General features: G+C 51.4%; 5 protein-coding genes across 5 annotated transcripts; 2 read left to right on the top strand and 3 right to left on the bottom strand.

Moving 5' to 3' along the window:
- Window positions 1-467: 467 nt before the first annotated feature.
- On the bottom strand, window positions 468-1,454 carry QC763_0080610 (uncharacterized protein; the record flags this gene model as incomplete). Its single annotated transcript, XM_062906097.1, has 1 exon — window positions 468-1,454. The coding sequence occupies one exon, from the start codon at window positions 1,452-1,454 to the stop codon at window positions 468-470; it is 987 nt and encodes a 328-aa protein (XP_062763895.1).
- A 703-nt stretch (window positions 1,455-2,157) lies between these two features.
- QC763_501600 (uncharacterized protein) lies at window positions 2,158-4,251 on the top strand (the record flags this gene model as incomplete). Its single annotated transcript, XM_062912753.1, has 1 exon — window positions 2,158-4,251. The coding sequence occupies one exon, from the start codon at window positions 2,158-2,160 to the stop codon at window positions 4,249-4,251; it is 2,094 nt and encodes a 697-aa protein (XP_062763894.1).
- Window positions 4,252-5,778: 1,527 nt separating this feature from the next.
- On the bottom strand, window positions 5,779-6,357 carry QC763_501608 (uncharacterized protein; the record flags this gene model as incomplete). Its single annotated transcript, XM_062912754.1, has 2 exons — window positions 5,779-6,078; window positions 6,130-6,357. The coding sequence occupies 2 exons, from the start codon at window positions 6,355-6,357 to the stop codon at window positions 5,779-5,781; spliced, it is 528 nt and encodes a 175-aa protein (XP_062763893.1).
- Window positions 6,358-6,909: 552 nt separating this feature from the next.
- Window positions 6,910-7,281, bottom strand: QC763_501610 (uncharacterized protein; the record flags this gene model as incomplete). The annotated part of the gene is made up of 1 exon (XM_062912755.1): window positions 6,910-7,281. One exon carries the CDS (start codon window positions 7,279-7,281, stop codon window positions 6,910-6,912), a length of 372 nt encoding a protein of 123 aa, XP_062763892.1.
- A 3,254-nt stretch (window positions 7,282-10,535) lies between these two features.
- On the top strand, window positions 10,536-11,093 carry QC763_0080570 (uncharacterized protein; the record flags this gene model as incomplete). The annotated part of the gene is made up of 1 exon (XM_062906096.1): window positions 10,536-11,093. The coding sequence occupies one exon, from the start codon at window positions 10,536-10,538 to the stop codon at window positions 11,091-11,093; it is 558 nt and encodes a 185-aa protein (XP_062763891.1).
- Between the last annotated feature and the right edge of the window lie 8,267 nt (window positions 11,094-19,360).

Below are 19,360 nucleotides of genomic sequence, written 5' to 3'. Positions count from 1 at the left end.
ACCAAGGCAAGGTCGTGAAAGCAAAGGCCAAGTGGAGGCACCCGATTAGTGATTCCACACCTGGTTCCACAAGCGTGGCCGTTAAGATTCTCCACTTCCGTACTCGAAGCCATCCCACACGGCGAGCAGCCTGGCTCATGTGCGGGACTGCACCAGGTAGATCATGAACCGTCAGCCCGACCACTTCTTTTTGATCGAAGGTGCGAGTGATGATGAACTCGAGTATTTGGGCGGGACAGATAGACGTGAGCAGATATGATCATCAGCCTACAAGACGACTGCATTAACATCAACAATATAAACAAACAAGACTTCAAATCTTTCTTACAAAATGCTATGAAGGCAAGCTGCGGAGTGTAATCTCTGCAAAGCTTCAGGCTTGAAGTGATCTCTTTGGTAAGTGTGTAGAATTCAGTACCTGCCTACGATGTAAATACAGCGCAGTTTCCACACCATCACCGCCCGAATCAGCGCCTCTTGGCCATAATCCCATCCCACCTCTCCTTCTTCAACCTCAGCTCCTCCCTCGCGAAATGCGTCAGCATCCCATCAGGCAACACCCGATCGGCCAACCCAAGCGCGAGATCATGCCCCCAGTACGGCCTCACCTCCCTCCAGCCCCTCTTCACCGCCCCATCGATACCCCCCACAACATAGCCCCCAAACCTCTCAGCAGTCACCGCACCCTCCGCCATTACATTCGCCTGACTCTGCACCTCACCAAGCGTAACAGCAAGGCAGTCGATATGCGCCGTAGTCGGGTCATCCTCCAACTCCCGCGACAGTCCCATGCTGAAGGCGTAGTTGAACGCCTTGGTGGCGCTGTACATGACGATCCAAGGCATCCCAACCCTCCCGGCCGAAGAGATGTTCAATATCAGCGACCGCTCATGTTTCTCTCTTGAAGAACTTGACGAAAGGAGTGGCAGGACGAGGTTGGTAAGTCGCGCCATGAACCGCGCGTTCAAGTCAACGTAGGCGTCAACTTCAGCCGTGCTGAGGGTGCTAAGAGGTCGCAACGGCGGATCAGCCATGGGGAAACCGCCGACATTGTTGACGAGAATCGAGATGTTGAGATCCGAGATTGACTCGACCGCCGTCTCAAGTTCCTCCGGGGTCGCGGTGCGGGCGTTGACGACGAGAGTTCGCACAAGCGGGGAATTGAGACTTTTGGCCGCCGACTCGAGCTCGTCCGGGAGATGGCCGAGGAGAACGACGCCGAAGCCTTGTCTGACAATGTTGCGGGCGATGGAGAGACCGATGCCGGCGCTGGCTCCGGTGATGAGCGCGTAGCTGTCGTCGCTGGCGCGTTTGTATGCCGCGAGGGGTTTGGAAGGTCGCCAGAAGTGGTAGAGGGTGAACTGCGATGCCCAGTACAAGACGCGGAGCACGGCTGCTGCGCCAATGCCTGCGAGGCAGGTGATGAGAATTCCAGGCGCCATTGAGGACTTCATGATGTGGCATTGAAGTGTGTGGGCAGCCCCGCGTAGGTTTTGGTGAGAGCAGCGGATGCCAAGCACTACCTATCAATAGTATGACCAATGAGAAAGACTTCAAGGTTGACGACTGGTATCCACCGACGTCCCGTCGTCAAAGATAACAACAATCGATAGGTACTGATAATACGGTGGAGCAGATAGGTAGCTTTGTTGCTCCTGGAAGACAACAAACTGAGGAATTACAGATTGAGTACAGAACTTGCTATTCTGGCTGCCGAATTTGGCCGAGCAGAGCCAACCTGGGCTGGTTTCTTTTCTCTTGCCGCAGCACTCAGTAGCTACTTTCTCCTTCAATACATCAACAACTCTGTTCCAACACCATGTCACCGGGCCTTGACTCGTTTGGGTATAGAAAAGAACCCATTTCCAGATGCGGCAGCATTGAACTCTCCGAACAGTTGTCAAGACCCCTGTCAACTCTGCCAAGCCAGGCAGGCCAGGCAGAGCAGCGCTAACCACCGCATCATCCCCACTCCAGCAGGCAAACCTCAGGCAAAGCAACAACTCCATCCAATCATGAGGGGAAGCAAGAACTACACCACGTCCCCGTCAGTATGTTAAATATTGGACGACTTCTGACTGTCAAGACATTCATCACTCCGACTTCCAGACAGCCAATTCTGCATCACGCCGTTACCTACACGAACCAGCCATCAACATGGAACAAAAGGAAGCAAAATGCTATCCTGGCTGGAAGCTAGACTTGCGACACATCCCTGACAACAATGCCATCGAATACCCCATGGGCATCCATCCAGACTGCATGAAAAAATCCTCGCCCATCACGGTCCGGGAGGTGGCCATGATGCTAGTCATGGACCGCCTGTCCGACAAGCCTGATTGGCACGTCAAGGGCTTTGACGATGCCATCGCCGACAAGTGGCGCAAGGAGGCTCTGGCCTGGCCTGAGGAGGACCTCTGGAACCGCATCGACCACATCCAACGCGACCCATCGGGAGACCACAGTTGGTACCCAAAAAGAGCCAAAAACGTTCTCGACCAGGCCTCGGTCGAGTACTGCATCGAGGAGCTCCGCCACAAAGCCGAATACTTCAAGAGGACATCCCTCGTTCCCACCCTCGATGCCAGTTACATGGCTGCCAAGTCGGACACTCTTGTGTCTCCTCAGCTTCAGGCTGCTCTGAAAGAGGGGTTTGATCGTCTACAGGCCGATCAAGCGATGAATCCAGACTGGCATCCTAACACGAACGAAACGGTCCAGGATCTTGTCCACCCATCCATGTATCCCTTGGTCTACGGCCGTTCGCGTTTCTTCGAGGACGAAGTCGTCGGAGTGGAAGATGCCATCGATAAATGGGCTGGCAAGGGTGTTGTTATCCCCAAGTGGATCGAAACCCGTGCCCAGACAAACGTTCGAGGGTCTGTGTTTGGGAAAAACGTTGAATACAGCTATTGGTCCGACGACTACCAGTGGCTACCGGCAAACGTCAAGTTCACCGAAGAGGAGGGGGTGAAATTCACCAGTTATATCAACAACCTGCACCCAGTCAAGTACAAGGGCATCTACCGAAGCCTGGAACAACTGATTGAGAAGGCCCTGCCCATGTGGGACCAATGCCTGACTCAGATCCATGGTGGTTGGAAGGCTATCGCCGCCGGCCGCACGGAACCTCGCATGATCCCTGAGAATCCTGATGACGAAAATGAGGAGCTTTGGATGCCCAAGGAATCTTTGACCAGCAATGAAAGCAAAAAGGGGGTCGGGAGAGTCGGAAACTGGCAGATACACAATCCGGACGAGGAGGGCTTGGAAGAGGAAGATGCGGAGGAGGAGAACGACGAAGACGAAGAGGACGAAGACGAAGAGGACAAAGGCGAGCCTGTCTTCCCTCCGCCACCACCCTTGTCCACAATCCCCAAAGTCAAGTACGACGTCACCCCAAAGAGAACCCTCCGCCACAAGTTCAAAGACACCGGTCTTCAGATCATCGTCAAGATGGCCTCCATCGAGCTCACTCCCGAGAAACCAGAGTGCCCAGCTGGCGGCTGGCACGTCGAGGGCATGATGAACGAGCACATTGTCGGCACCGCGCTGTACTACCTCGACTCGGAAAACATCACCGAGAGCCAGCTCGAGTTCCGCACCTGCACAGACGATTACCTACAAGACGAGGGCCCGTTTGAAAACATTGGACAAGACGGCTTTCACTGGATGCAGAGCGTCTACGGCGCGTTTTTTGGTTCTGGCTCCGGCTCGGCTTGTCTTCAGCACTACGGCAGCGTGCTCACTCCTCAGGGGAGGATGCTTGCTTTCCCCAACGTGTTCCACCATCGGGTCTCTGGGTTCAAGCTCGCTGATCCGACCAGACCGGGGCACAGGCGATTTATTGCCCTCTGGCTTGTTGATCCCTTCACGAGGATCATCAGCACCGCCAACGTCCCGCCTCAGCAGGCTGAATGGTGGGCTGATCTAACGTTCCGCGGCCGGGCCGGCTCAGCTGACTCTGGGTCTGAGGGAAAGATCCCGGCGGAGATGGCCCAGATTTTGCTTGAGAGGGGATTGGCAAAGGAGCAACTTGCCGAGGCTATGGCGAGCGGTAAAGTGGCTTCGGCGTGGAAACTGCCCCCTGAGCTGGTGGAGATGGTGCGGCAGGAGTTGGGAGATGCGTTGCCGATGACCAGGAAGGAGGCCGAGGAGCATCGTCTGGAGTTGATGAAGGAGAGGTCGGGGTTTGTAAAGAATGCCGAGTCGACGTGGAGGGAGAAGGAGTATAGCTTTTGTGAGCATTAGGGGGCTTTTGGAAACACTTTTAACGTACATTATAAGCGAGTCGCGCACTCTCTACCACCTTATGAACACTATCCTCAATTACACCACATCAACACAAGGAATTAACTATAATTACATCAGAAACAGCTGAATCAGATACTTCTGCAGCCTCCTGGCAAGTGCGCGTATTATCGCCAGGCTTACCGCATACATGTGACGAACCCCTGTACAGAACCTCTGAAAGGGATACGGCTTGAAGGTAACTTTTGACAATTGGTTCGATGCAGCTAAACAGTGCACAACAAGATGTCTCAATATACACACAAGATACCGTAAATACAAGTTGTGAATTGCATACTGCGGAACTGTCTATCTACCCTAGCCAGTTCCTCCGTATATATAGGCTTCTTCCCCCAGCCGTGATTCTTCTGATCAGTGTCCTGAGCATACTGATCATCCCGGCCTGGCCTGCTCAGTGTGATCAGTGCTCTGATCGCACTGATCATCGTTCCTTATTGTGATTGGCTCTCCTGGGTGTTTCTCCGATTGGTCCCTGCTCCCGTGGTTGCACAACCAATCGTTCTTCTCGTCCATATACCAAGGTTGTGACACTAGCCCGCTATAAACTATTTTTAATATACTATAATAGTCCCTTCCGCTAGGTCTAAATTATTTTTCCGCACCATTAATACTAAATACAATATTTTTACAAAATCCTTTAAAGTTTTAAAATTATAAAGGCTACCACCGGGATACTTTTTAATATATATTTAAAACGAATAGTAAAAGCAGATAGATAGTAGGAGTATAAAGACCTTACTAATTCTACAAATTAAATATACGCCAAAAACCGTTTATAACTTTATCTATAATCTTTTTACAAACTACAGAGCCGTTAATTTCCTCTTCACAATTTTCTAACTCCTTATCTTTTCCCCGGCGAAAGAACTTTTAAGGGCTCTTCTTTTTCAGCATTATAGAAGGCATAGTAGAGAGCTAGTGTAGCAAAAATGTGAGGCCGATAAAGATTAAGTATAGAAAGAAAGGTTTTACGGCAGTAATATAGATACGGGGAGATGGGAGAGAAGAGTCGTATAGTAGGTGGTAGGACGGATGGAATAGCCTCTTTATATAGCCAGAAGTAGAAGAAAAAAGTAGTGCAGTAGGTAGGTAGGGAGTGACAGATTTTGTTATGTTAAAATAGCTACTACAACCTAGAGTCCCCTAAAACGAAGAGCAAATACGCTGGCGAGCCTATTTCTTGGTTCCCGGTCTGGCGGAAGACTCGTCCCTGTAGGAGAGGGGGCTCCAAATTTGGACTATGAGAGCGTCGCGTAAAGTTATTGATTTTGGAGAATGGCGAGTATAGGGTGAGCGGTGGTGAGCTCAAGGTGAGCCGAGGGTGAAGCGAGCCTGATTTTCGGCTAACCGATCTTAGACAAGGCAAAAAGGCTTTTAGAGACCGACTACTTGTATAAGCAAGTCCGAATATAGTCAGGAATTTCTCTCAACTGGAAAGAATACGACACCACGAGACAGGGCTGTAACTTACGAACTACTATCTGGGGACTCTTTGTGCTTAGGCTTAGAGCCGACACGATTAAGCTTAGAAAGCGGTATCTCATATAAAGACGGATTGTCCCTCGAAGTTGTTATGTTATGATGGTGCGAACCGACATAATATGCTACTTGCGATCCTTTGGCCCACAAATGAACCATCAGAACGTAGCGACCGGCCTTTGGACCGCCCTTCCTAAAGCATTTAACATTTCCAGGAAATTCCCCATATCTTAGCCAATGACCAAGGCTACATTTTTCGAAGGAGGCTTCGAAGATGGATCGGATGCGCTAAAGCTTGTTAGGTAGCTCCCATAAGATGGAATAACTGTGTCTCTTTACCTTATTCAAGGCGAACACTTCGCAGAAATCCGAGCCGTATGCCGTGAAGTATGGGAAGCCTCTCTTCTCCATCTCCGCGATACCTTCCCCAACCAGTGGGTCATTAAAAGCTAAGAAGCCATCCTTGAAGAGAGATCCCTCTGCTATGTCCAGTGCGAGCGTTGTTGTTGATTCCATGGGAAGTCTGGGTTGTTGTGGCATTATGTCCGAAGATGACGATGCGGGCATCGACGCCCAAGAAGAATTTTTGCAAAGAGGCTCGCGGAGTTCTTGGATAAATAACTAATAGTAGTATAAAGAAGAAACTTCATCGAAGTACACCCCCCCAGATAACTCGGGCTGCACCCGCCCAGCTGGGGGCTGGGTTATAGGCAGGCAGGGACAGCGTCCGATATTAATGACGGGTGGAAAGGTTTGGATCAACTTGAGAACCTTGATCCCGGCGGAGTAGCTGGCGGAATGGAGGCCCGCTACGAAGAGACAGCCTGCCATTCTTAGCCGAACACGGGGAAATCGGCCGTGGGAGGCGTGGAGGCACGCTGAATGCGTCTTAACCCCGTCGTCCGGAGGTCATCTGCAGCTCAGGGCATAGGAGAGATGACGTGACAAGGGCTGCTTTTGCCGTGTGACAGATGGCACGCGAGGATGATCCGTCAGGGAATCACTTTGCGGGTAATGCTCCCTTCCTCCTCTTTGCCACCCCCGACCCTGCGAATGAGGTGTCCGGAGTGACCGCATGCAGCTCAGCCTTGCTTGTCTGGCTGTCTTGCACAACAGGCATCAGGCTCCCCAAGTCCTGGGAAAGTCAGGTTGCCTCAGAAGCGGTGGGACATCAAAGTCCAAATTCGAGGGTAACTGATCAATGGCGGAGCAGATGTTCTTGAAGTGAGCGGGAATCCATGTATCGTATACATTCTTGGTGAATTGGTAAGCTGTCCTTTTGTCCCTTCCGTCTAGTGTTGTAAAATCGTAAGTATGGATTGGATGGCGATAATATATGGTATCATTGCCAGCTATCACCGGGTAGTGGCCGTAGATCCGTACTGACCGGTGGTCGTGCGAGATGGAGAAGGCGAGAATCTGGCGGTTGACCTTATCCTCGCGATCCACAGCACGAAAGAGCTCGACGATGGCCCGCACTGCATAGGTCATGCTGTGAGCGTTCCGCCGGTCTGCAACATCGAGTTCCCCGGCGCCGCACTTCACCTCACAGGCCAGGAAGGGGAATATCTTGATCTTTTGACACCGGTGATGGGAGCCCCCGTTGGGCCGCTGTCTGGGCTTGAGTGCGGGCCATGGCGATGCGAATGGAGAGGAGGGCGAGAGGTCTTGATTTCGGGATGGCGGGCGATTGGCGTCTTAAGATGGGAGTGGGGTGTGGAAAATGGCTGGCCACGGTTTGTCAAGTGATTGGATCCCCCGGGGGGGCAGCCTATAGCCAATCATTAGGCTCCTCCTTCACTGTATTACCAATATACGAGGCTCAATCGCTTGTTGCTGGCAATATCCAGAGCTAACAGGAGAGAAGAAAGTATCACAGTTGATGGGAAAGTTTGTAACTCGCTGAGTACATGGGAAAAAAGGTAGAAAATATAACACATGGCTCGATATCCCGAGTTCGAAACCATATCCAAATTTCGTCACTCTATTAATCCTATCCGTACACCGTCCTTATTTCTTATTCCCATCTTTCAGGGCCGTCTCCTTCTGCCCCTCCGCTTCATGTTCTGTTATTGCCTGGTCCAACCTCTTCACCACCTCCGAAGCCGATACCTTTCCCAGCGCTATAGCCGCCATAGCCTCAATATACGATTGGAAGCCAATCTAGTAATCCTACGGTGTCCGTACCTTAACGAGATGGATATTGCCGATAAGTATATCGCGAGTGTGGTTGAAGCCAGGAGACACTTTTTAGTATCCGTCAAATGTAAGCCTAGGGGAGACAGGTGACTTATAGAACTGGCATCTACTGTTCTATGCGCGTGTTAGAACTTCTTATTTTTCAAGGGAGCAGTAGATATGTAAATAAAATTGTCTGGTCATGGGACCAAGACCCGAAGGGGTCCAGAAGCGTAGCAAGATGGATTAAACAAAATAAAATAGGTTAGGAATACTCGACACCCCTCACAGTAAAGCTCCTTATCATGCTACACCGCACAGTTGAGCGAGGAGTGGCAGTTCATCTTTAAGTCATCCTTCAGGCACCGTAATAATAGCAATTTTCACTCGGGCTCCCAAAACTGTCTCGAACGAATATAGCGGTAATAGGTGGGGCTTCCTTATGCGGTTTAATAAGGTATCGTTGAAGCGCGAATTCGTGAGCCTTATGCGTCGCTCACCGCGCGAAAGGTCCTACCTTTTATATTGCAGGTTTGCACAAAAGCTCAGAACAACCATACACAATCTTCTTCAGGGTAAATTACCGGCGGCTTTCTACGTAGAGAACCGGAATGTACGTACAGAAATCTATGTATGCCCCTCTGAAAGTTGGAATGATCGTGGCTCCGTCCGGGGTAGCCGTGCGCCGTCAGTGCCGCTCCACTTATGGTCTACCGTGACGATGTAATGTCTGCCGTACTGGTCTGATGCCGTGCCGCTTTAGAGTCTACCGTACCAGTCCTAATTTAGGCGGATGGTCAACATCACCCAGTATCTCGGTCATTATTCTCGCCGAATTGATATCTAGTCGGGTACCCTTTTTTGACTGACTAAGAAGACTGTGCTCCCTTGTATCCCCGATGAAGGCATGACCTGATGACATGGATCACAAACTCTGATGACTATAAGTATATTAACTGTAAGTATATCATCTTACGTGTACTGATTCTGTTTGCCTTTATTAAGAACGTTGGACTACAGACCTGCATACTTGAGGCTTGAGGGCTAAGTATTGTCGTGACTCGTGCGACCTACGGAATCGCCGTGTCAGTTGACCGGCAAAAGTTATTAGCACCCCAATATCCCTGGCCTACCGAGTTCCCACCATCCTCGAGGGCCGCCAATTAGCGATTTCCAAGCAGCTCGAGGGTTCAGCGGGCTTTACTTTCTAGGATGGATGTTCCCCTGACGCAGATATATACCGATATTTCAGAGCTGAACCAGCAGCGTAAGCTAGACGAGTAGCAAGTACGTCTGGAACTTGACAAGGAGAAGATGGCCTTGGATCCCTGGTACCGCAGCGAGTAAGATATCTTGCCTTAGAAGGATATTCCGAGCTTCTCACTGGTATCAATAGGCTTTGAGGGAGGTGACGGCATTTACCAGTAAGGAGCTGGATCGTTAATATGAGAAGGAGATTGCTGCCCTAAAAAAGCGCTACGAGGATGTCGAGACCAGTAAGTGGAAGAACGTACTCAATATTAATGTATCTTTTCCGTTGACCTCCGCGTCCCCCTGCCGTAAGTATTCGCCGAAGACGTTACGTAGTTTATGATGGCTCACTAACTAAAATATCCAGAGACCCACTCCTGAAAGGCCCCTGCCGACTATCTTGCCATCGTTGATCGCCCCGCCCAGCAACGGGCAAGGACCGCTAATAACACCAGCTGTCTCTGGGTATGCAAGAGGCTTGGTGGTTCTTCAGAGCCTGTCAGACACGGGCCTCTCACAATTGCGCCACACTATCCCCCTGCAATATCCCCCCCCTGCCAGAATTCCACCACTCCATTCTTACTCGAGGGGTGATGGAACTGCCAACCCTTCACCACATGAACGTCAAGTTCTGCCTCCGATCCTTGGGCCCCAATCCCATTGCCCTAGCCCTGTAGATGAAGTGGTAAGTTTTCGGATCCCAACAGGTGCCCGAATAATACTGACCTCCGCGACATTGGAGTTACCAAGATCTCCGAGAAGACATGACTGCCAGGGGCTAGCCCATCGGCCCGCACCAGACTTCGCTGCCAAAGAAACCGGCGGATTCCTCTACTGCGGCCCTGCCCACCGCGCAACCTGTGTCTCCGCAGTCATTGCAGCAAAATAGATCCTCCAACGTTAAAACAGGTCCATCCTTGCGCTTGACTACCGCAACGACCATTGCCGAGAATGACAGCACCCCCTACGCTTCGAGGCTTAAACCACCTGCCGCTCCACAGCAACGACTGGTGCTGAGCTGTAGGGCAATGCCCGCACGGCGCTCCCTTGCTGCCACCACAGCGCGCCCGCGAGCCTCGTCCCCGGCAACCGTGGCAAACAAAGTCCTCCCGTGCCCATTCTGCTCCGAAGTTGGAACACATATGCCCTGTAGACGGAAAGCTGACCTCAAACGGCACATACGAGATTATCACAACACCGATAAACAGTGGATGTGCCATAAGCGTGGCTGCGGCAAGACCTACGACTGCGCTTCGGGGATCAAATAGCACCTACAGGAACCCAGTCACAGCAACGTTCACTTCTCGGGCTGTACCATGACCGCGCTGTGCCATCCTGTTGTTTTTGCTTGTGGCTTCCTCAACTGCAAAGTCGTTTTCAAAGCACCTGATACCACCGGCCCAGCAAAGACAGCTGACGAGTACTTCAATCATGTCGCCAACCATGTCCAAGCCAACCATAACTGGTCCTACTCAACCTATTTCCGCAATCTCATGCGGCAACCGGGTGTAGATGATGCCTGGAAGAACCGATCCAACAAGGGTGTAAAGCTGAGATGGCAGCGACATACATCAAGCGTGTTGAGGGAGATACTAGAGACACGCCATATACCGGATGTGGGACTCTTCGTCGACTGGGCCGTAAAACTGGGTTCGAAACCGTTTTGTACACCGACGTCGCCGGTCCCGACAGGCCTCCCAGATGCTCTCTATCTTCCTGTGTTGAAGCACTGTGAATACGGCGCCAACTCTGCGCCTGAGCCACCTTACCAGCCCAATGCTTCCCCTGGCTCACCTCAGGTCCCCGACAGCCTGCCCAACAGATCCGCAGATTTTGATTTCTCAGCTTATCCTGCCCCTTCTGCTTCCATCTAGCAAGAGTCGATTGCAAGATCATATCATACTCAACCAATAAAATGATGGAAAATGAGAAACAGACATTGCACCGTAGCGCGCAGGCTATTGCCGCTCATGTCCTCAGCATCCTACAGATCCGCACACGGATCATTGGTCTCACAGCCATCAACTCTCGAAGAGCGGCTTCCAGTGTCGAGCATCCCTCACGGCAGGGTTCAGTGCCTCGTGGAAATACCAAGAGAAGGCGGGTCGAGAAGATCCATGCCCGGGGCAAGAATCTACTGACCACACCTCAACCAACTACTTCCGAGCAGTCTCCGGCTACTGTTATACGCAAGCCCAACCCAGTCACTTTACAGCACATTGTAGGATCGGATAGTGGTTCGTATTATCTGGAGGCCCCCGCTCAGCCGGACAACACACTGGGAACTCCGATTGTATCACCGCAGCCGTTGTCCTCGATCGTTGTCAACACCGGCTGCCGAATGGGCAAAAGTTGTACCGGGCGGAGTCAGCACCTGTCCAGCCAACTGCGCCAACGGCTGAACGAGATGGGGAGCGTGCCCAAAGCGAATCTCTGGCTCCTGCGTCATTGATCACTCCCGCCACGCCGGCCTTTGTGCATCAACTGCCGATTGTCGAATCTGTTCCCCATAACAGTAGGAATATCCAACCCCTCTTCCACGGCAACCGAGCCCCCACGATAGCTCTATCCAGCGCGACGGAGCCCTCGCCAAGTGTGGGACCGCTGGCAAGACAACTGTCAGCAAAGCTAATCGAGCGAGCGAGTCCCCAATTAAGTCCGAAGCGGGTGAAGAACTGGAAACGTTGATAATTGCCGGGATCCACGAGGGTGACGAAGAAAGATTCAATTCAAAGAAACCCCACGAGGGTCGTGGCGGGCTCTCCCAATCTGACACAACAAAAATAGAGGGCGATGGCTCTTGTAATCGTTAGATTATGTATACTACATCGCTGATGTAGAGAAATAGAGAGCATTTGCGGTATTGAGATGCAAAATGGTAGACAGGCAAGTGGAGTAAACGTTACGAAGTGTCCGAAGATGCGCTTAGCGCCCGGTGTAAAAACAGGGTCCCATCTTTCCCGAGGCGACGCCTATGCCGGTAGTATGCTTGGTTTGAAATATTGGGTGGAGTTCTTGTTCTCGAACTTGCACAATCGATGCCTAATGACGTGGTTAAATTAAGCTTCGATCTGTGCGGCGTGTCTCCGTTTTCTTTATTATGCAGGTTTTATAGCCGCGCATTATCCAAATTCATAGGGTTACGTATGGCCACAAATTTGGCATGACATTGTCCATGACTTTCTTCTCATCACCACCACCATCAACAATCAAAACTGTCACCACACCAAACTTAACTGCCATACAAACTCGCATACAAGGATATGTTTACAAGTGCTACAGAAAAAGCTATAATAATTCAGGATCGCCACCATATTTGAACCAGTGTAACCATTTGAACTGTAACCATTACCCAGACGACCACACCCCTGAATAGCGAGATCCACGTACTCTTGGCTGAAAGTATCTTTGTTTTCAAGGCAAATCGTTGGACTTGTCTAGCAAGCCCTTTGGCAGCGCGTTCGCTGAGACTGCGAGCTGGCATTGTAAGGTAATGAGAGGCAGGGGTTAGTTATAAGTGAGTAATAGTTGATGTAGGTGTGCTGGACAGGTATGAAGAGCGGCAGGGTAAGAAATCGAAGGGAAGAAGTGACTTGGTATATGTAGCGAAAGCTAATTACGTCCGAGACAGAGAAACCTGGAAGCCCACCTCGATGTTAACAATCCGGAAGCCAGTTGTCAAATTCGATACACAAGACCATTGCTGTGATGTTTGGCAATATTTCAGCGAAGTTAAACATTGCCACCCGTCAGGCGTTGAGACCGGCTGTAGCACATCCGGCCTATAGAGACTATATTGTAGACGTTCCAGTTACATCCATGACCCCTTCTCCAACTGAACACCCCCCCAAAGTATTTAACTTTCCACAGTCGTTACCGCTGTTGAAGATCGACAGCCCAAGCTACCGCAGAGGGCGCTCTCAAACGGGAGATAATAGGGTCCATAGCAGCCTGCAGCAGGTTCTAGCTAGTATAGATAAATTCTCAGTCTATTCCTGGCTATTGCTAACAGAGAGTTCGTTATAGCCCTCAACAACACAACCACCTATGCACACAATCAGACTCCCATATCCCATAGCCGGTCATTGATAAGTCTGGTGTCAACGTCAGCACCGTCTACCATATTTCCCAAGTAGATGTCGTTGGCTGAGCTGTCGAAAACATGTGGCAGAACTCTATCGCCGGCATCTATGGTTGGGTGCACACCGAGTTTGATAGGTACGAAGCGCTTTGGAAACGAAAGGCTACCACAGAACCCCCCTCGCGATTCGGAAGTTCTTTGACCGTTCAAATAAAAGACCAATCTACCTAACGGCAAACATCGTCCTCGCGCCCAACTCCCCTAGAAGCACTAACAACAACAACAACAACAACAACAACAACAACAACAACAACAACAACAACAACAACAACAACAACAACAACAGTAGTAGCATTAACAACACCCATCAACTCAACAATACAACAATCATAAAAGCGCAATTGGTGTCTGACTGGAGCGACGAAGATATTTTGAAAGAGGTGAGGAAGCATATTGGACAGGGTGGGTTGCCTTTTCCCCTCCGAACACTGCCACTATGTGCTGACTTCTGAGTACGGGGAGCTGCGGATCGATACGGAGGAACGTGACTATATTGCTGCCGTCGTCGATTTCGAGGGGCCGGATAGTGTTGTGGTTGTGGACGGCATTTTTTATATGTGACGGGTCGGAGCAAAACACAGCCTGGGAAATATCTATTTCTTACTCCGAAGGCTTTTGTGATGGGAGAGTTCCCCAGTGTCCGCTGGATTCATAAGACCGGATAGGGGCTCCGTTATGTAATAACTGTCCATGCAAAAAGTTGTGAGCCTAGCTGTGGGCTTGAAAATCCCCCCCACTCACGGAATAACACGAGGCTGGAAAGGTGCTGCCACCTCATCGCGATCTCTTCCAGGGTTGTTGGCAAAATGAATCCGCAGGCCTGCGTGCCTGAGCCCTCCAGATGCTCGGTCATCAAAGCTAAGACCTTTGAGCGGTTCATCCAGATCCTGGCCGCATCGGGATATTGCTTGGAACGGATCTGAAGCTGGACCCCAACGTGGAGAGCCGAGTTTGACGTCAGCCATCCTCCATCATGTATAAATTCGAGCATTTCGGGTGCCGACAGTTCGAGATTTCTGCGGAATATCGGTATGTATTCTGCGACTCACCATTGAGCAGATCCCGAAGCTTAACTTGCTTTCGTTTGTTGGGCCTCGGAGCCAGCTCTTCGGCAGGCGCCTCTGGCGAATTCCCTCCCCGACCAACACTGGATATCGATGTGGCTCGTTCATCGTTGGCAGGTGTAGCACTGTGTGATTGAGTGGTGGATGGAGACACCGCGGTTCCGGCTTCCGGAGGCCTTGACTGCGCTGCTGTTGGGTGGGCTTTGTATCTATCAGAATACCGCGCATCGCATGTGAGACTCATACGGGTGCATCTTTCGCATGGCAGTTCGTTGTTGCAAGTTATTTTCTTGCGATGGCAAGGCGTGCAGGCGATACGAATACCCCTTTCAGCTGGTGCCGACATCGTGTGTCGCTGAGAAATTGGACTGTGTAGGGAGCAAGGTTCAAGTTGTCAAATCGTATATGGGTTCCAAAAAGGTGTCAATTCTGGTGTTGGACGAGGGTGAGTTGCCCGGGTGGCTGGAAAAGGCCGAACCCAGTGGCTCAGGTCCCACTGCCAAGATATTAATTCCTTAACAGTGAGCCCAATTGACTATTTTGACACAAGTATGTGTGGTTGAGCCTCACAGCGGGGTGATTTACTGGCGGCCGGACTGATCTGTCGTTTAGCTCTTCTCCCTTAGTCAAATCGCATGTTAGGCAAGGCCGAGCTCCGGCGTGCCGAATACCACCTGAAGCACACATGAACATCTACTCTATTCCAGCAAATTGAGGTGTGAGATACTAAAATTCAACCCCAAGTCTACATGGAAGGGGCCGTGAACAATCCCGCCCTCTGGTGGAACTGCCGCAGCATCTCGTGACATTGTTCAAAATGCGCAGCGGGTTCGACAGAGCGCTATACCCGATTAGGGAGGACGCCGTTTCTAGATGCAGCGACATGTTCTACACTACAGATATGTGTCAAAGGCCAGGCAGGCACAAGCCGAGGCAAGGAAATGGTCTGTATTCTTTTCCATAACCTAATTTTCTGAGCCCCCTGGGTTGCTGCACGCTATCTACACCAATACCATCAAGATGACCCAAGCGTGTACCGACGTCCTCATCTCAAACATGCCCTGCATGTTATCAACCAACGAGATTGGTTTGTTGACCACTGATTCACTGAGCCTGGATGGTGAGGTTACCTTGGCTGTCGTGGACAATGGTGACATTGCCAGAAGGGTACTTGGTGAAGTCCACTGCCACCTTGTTGCCGATCTTGGTGTAGTCGATGATGGCGGACTGAACAAATTCACCAGGGATGATGTAATAGGTGTTGCTCGGCTGGATCTGGTAAACAACCTGGGGCGCGGGCACGAAGGTGGCCGCCGTGGCCTTGAAAGACCCGCCGGACGGGTCGGGTCCGCCCAAGCCAATGAGCCAGTTGTCTAGAGCGGAAGATAGGTCAGCATGGTACTTGTTGAGGAGTGGTTTAGGGGTAACTTGCTGTTGATGGCAGTTTGCGCTTGGAAGGCGGGTGTGGTGATGGAGAAGGCGTTGACATTGCCGGAAGGTTGGGGGTTTGTCTGGGCATATGTCGGGGCTTGCTTGTCGCCAATGCTGACGATCTCGAGAGCAAGAGTGGTGCCAGGGACCTTGGTGCCGTCGGCGTTGGTGCTGCCGAGAGTAACAGGGCGCTGTCCGCTGACGGTGACGGTGACGGCATCGCCAGGCTTGCCCTTGGACTGACCGACAACACCATAGTACTGTTTGTACATGGTGAAATTTGTGCTCTGGGTGTCAGGAGCTAGCCCCGTGGCGAAAACGTTGGTCCAGATCTTGGGCTGAACCCCACCGGCGTTGATGGAGGGGGGTGTTTGGAACAGGGCATATTGCTGGTTGGAGCCCGAGTTGTTCTGGACGATGATGGTGTATTCGTTCATGTTGGCGAGTTGTTGAGAGACTGAGATTCTTGAAGGAAGCTGTGCTGATCTGGATGGGGTTGAGTGTGAGTAACCCTCGAGTGGGGGCAGAGCGCTCTCGTCTTATATGATATTCTGTTGGAAAGCGTCATGGCGGAAAGGTGTGTCACGATGTGCCCAGTTCAGTGGCCGGCATCCCAAGTCAGTTACTCTCAGCCAGCCACAAAATCGCAAAATGATCTATCGACAGAGGTATCAAATGTGCTCAGCAATGTGGCCTGAATCTAGACCAACTCAACTTCTCTAGAGCGCTAGAAGCAGCAAAGCTCCAATAGCCAGAGTCACTTACAGAAATCTCAAACATACCTACCTATGTAGCTAGCTCGATGGTCGCTGTCCAGAACATGGCCCATGCATTACCCAATCGGAAGCAAGAAATGAAGCCAATAGGAGAGTTGCCTGCTTCGAGGCTCTTACAAAAACGGTCTTTTTCAGCCAGCCATAGAATGTTGCACTGACAAAAGGGGTCCGAGCTGCAGCGGAGCCAGTGTTGCATTCCGGCTGCCCTCTCTACGTATGCACTAGGTAGGTATTGTCACCCAACGGCCATAAACCCCCGCCACAAAGCATGTCCACCCTCTTCTTCTCATCCACCCGACTCATCACAAGACGCATCATTGCCTGGGTACCTACTGTTTCCAATGGTACTCCCAGACACCATGGCACACTATACCTTCTTCATCGACAACCAGTCCAGGAACGTAGCGTCATATGCCATCTTTGCCGACCCACCGCAAATCCAGAACACGTTGATGATTAACGTCAAAACACCCATCATCACGAGCGTGCACTCGGTGCCCAGCCCCAAGGGCCAGACCACTATCATGCTGCCGAAGAGCTATTACGCCACCTGCGGCATTTATGACCTTGCATCTGAGCCGGCCCATGAGGTGGGCGACGTGAGCACCACCAGCGGCACTGAAGTTGTCGACAACAGGCCGGTCAAGCTGGGCACCGTGACGGCCGCTGGCGTCAATGACCCCGGCACCCTGTTGGTGGTAGACTGCACAACTGGCACACCCAGCTTCTCCGATAGCCAGGCCCAAGCCGAAAAAGAAGTTACCGCTGAGCCGGGGTGTTTTGCCATCAAGACCAACCCGTTCAACAGTGAGGCCGCGGAGTCCAGTGAGTCCCCCCTGGTCGTCTTTCTGGTCGCTTTCCCACACTTTCGTCAACATTACACACCTTGCCTGACTCACCGCCTTGTTCAAGACAACTACTTCGTCGGCTTTACATCGTCACTTCGCCATAGCATCGGCCCATATGCCATGTTCACGCCCCAGCCAAATCAGGTATACCAGATCGCACCCTCGGCCATCTTCTACGTGGCCGTGTCGAAGGCTGAACCGCGGGATCCGGTCAATGCCGCTCTTAAGGAGAAGCCAACATGCAAGGTAGACTTTGCCGCGCTGGCCAAGGATCACGTCCTTATCGTCCACACGTCCGATGGCTCGCTCACTATATCGCAAAGCGGCGCCTGAAGACCAAGGACACGGCGCTCGGCTGCGCGAATGTTTCGCGGAGCCTCACGATACCATCGCTCACACGCGCTGTCTCAACCATGTTGTAGAATCTCTCCATCATCCTCAAGGCTCTAATGAATATTATATTTCTTCGTACCATGTTACAAGGCTTACTAGCAATCTTAAGAGGCCTACTCATAATGTTTTATGGCGCCTGCCTCAAGTTACAGTCCCCGATTGCTTATTTCATGACATGAGTTGATACGGCTGACGCGGCCAAGACCGTTGAAGCTTGCTTACATTTGCGTGACAGCAGTTCGGGGAGAGGCTTGACCATCTACCTATCTACTGGGAGCCCTGTGCCCGACGCCCTGATGGGTTATAAAACTGCCTGACCAGCTGGGATTGAGAATATGTATCAGTCCTCACTTGGTACACCACATCTTCCATGCGCAAACCCGTCCCCTGGAAACGCCACATGATGCCGTCCATCTCATTCCACAGGAAGAAGGCGCCCGTGTCATCTGTGAGTAGGTATGTATTGCCCTCACTGAGATCGGGCTTCACAATGATCGGCCTCAAGTCCATGTTGAACTGATTCGACAGACTCGGCGCGTCTTTGTCACAGCCCAGAGTTAGCAACTGGTACACTTGTACTGAGGGGGACACAGCGCTCAACTCACCTGACCCTGCTTCAAAATAGAGGTCGAGCTGCATGTCCTTGGGGTCGTTTGACCAGAAAGATGTGTGGGGAATGCTGCCTCCGAGATCAACATAACGGGTCTCACCCGGAGTAGTGGATGAACCTGGAGTCTAGAGAGCCACAAGGGTCAGCTTGTCACCCTTTGCTTGAGATGACAGCATAGGTGTTGTGGGGAAAGTACTGACAGCCATGATTCACGGATATCGGGCGCGGGGAAGGTCGGTATTCGGTTCAGTTGAGACAGAAAAAGATCGCTGGGGGCAGCCAGCATAAGGTTTGTGGCAGGTGATGGAATACTTGCTTCAGGCAGTTTGTCAAAAAAAATTGATGGTGGATCAAGGAGGGGAGTCAACCACGAGATGACCTGTGAACAAATTGGTTTGAGCTTCCTTCCAAGACATCTTCTCGATTCATGTGGTTTTGACAGCTGGGATAGTGCCCTGCACGGCTTCCTCTTTTGGGCGTTTCAGCTACGAATGTCTTTGGGAACGAAACGTGGCACAAGTCTAGATTGCAATAGTGGAAAATTGGAACAGGACTGCGCTACTGATTGCTGTCGGGGAAGCGGACCTCATGCACGGGACAAAGACTAGGCCGTGTTTTTTCCTTCAGCTCGTGCAGAGCCGCCAGCCAACACTTGCCCCACTTCAAATGTCCAAAACACATCGTGGACAACATCATGGCGACGGCATCGCAGAATCAAGCCCTTGAAAGATAATCAATGCACCTTTCAGCTACCTTCGAGGGCCTGTCGATGCATACTCTGGGCATAGTGAGTGATGGTCTCTCGTCCACGACATGCCAAGTGCAAAGAACTTCTTTTATCAACCGACACGAGGGTACAAACAACAAGTCGACGAGGT

The sequence above is a fragment of the Podospora pseudopauciseta genome, assembly GCF_035222475.1.
Source record: "Podospora pseudopauciseta strain CBS 411.78 chromosome 5 map unlocalized CBS411.78m_5.2, whole genome shotgun sequence".
Classification (NCBI taxonomy): Eukaryota; Fungi; Ascomycota; class Sordariomycetes; order Sordariales; family Podosporaceae; genus Podospora; species Podospora pseudopauciseta.
This window is presented reverse-complemented; position numbering and strand designations above follow the sequence as displayed.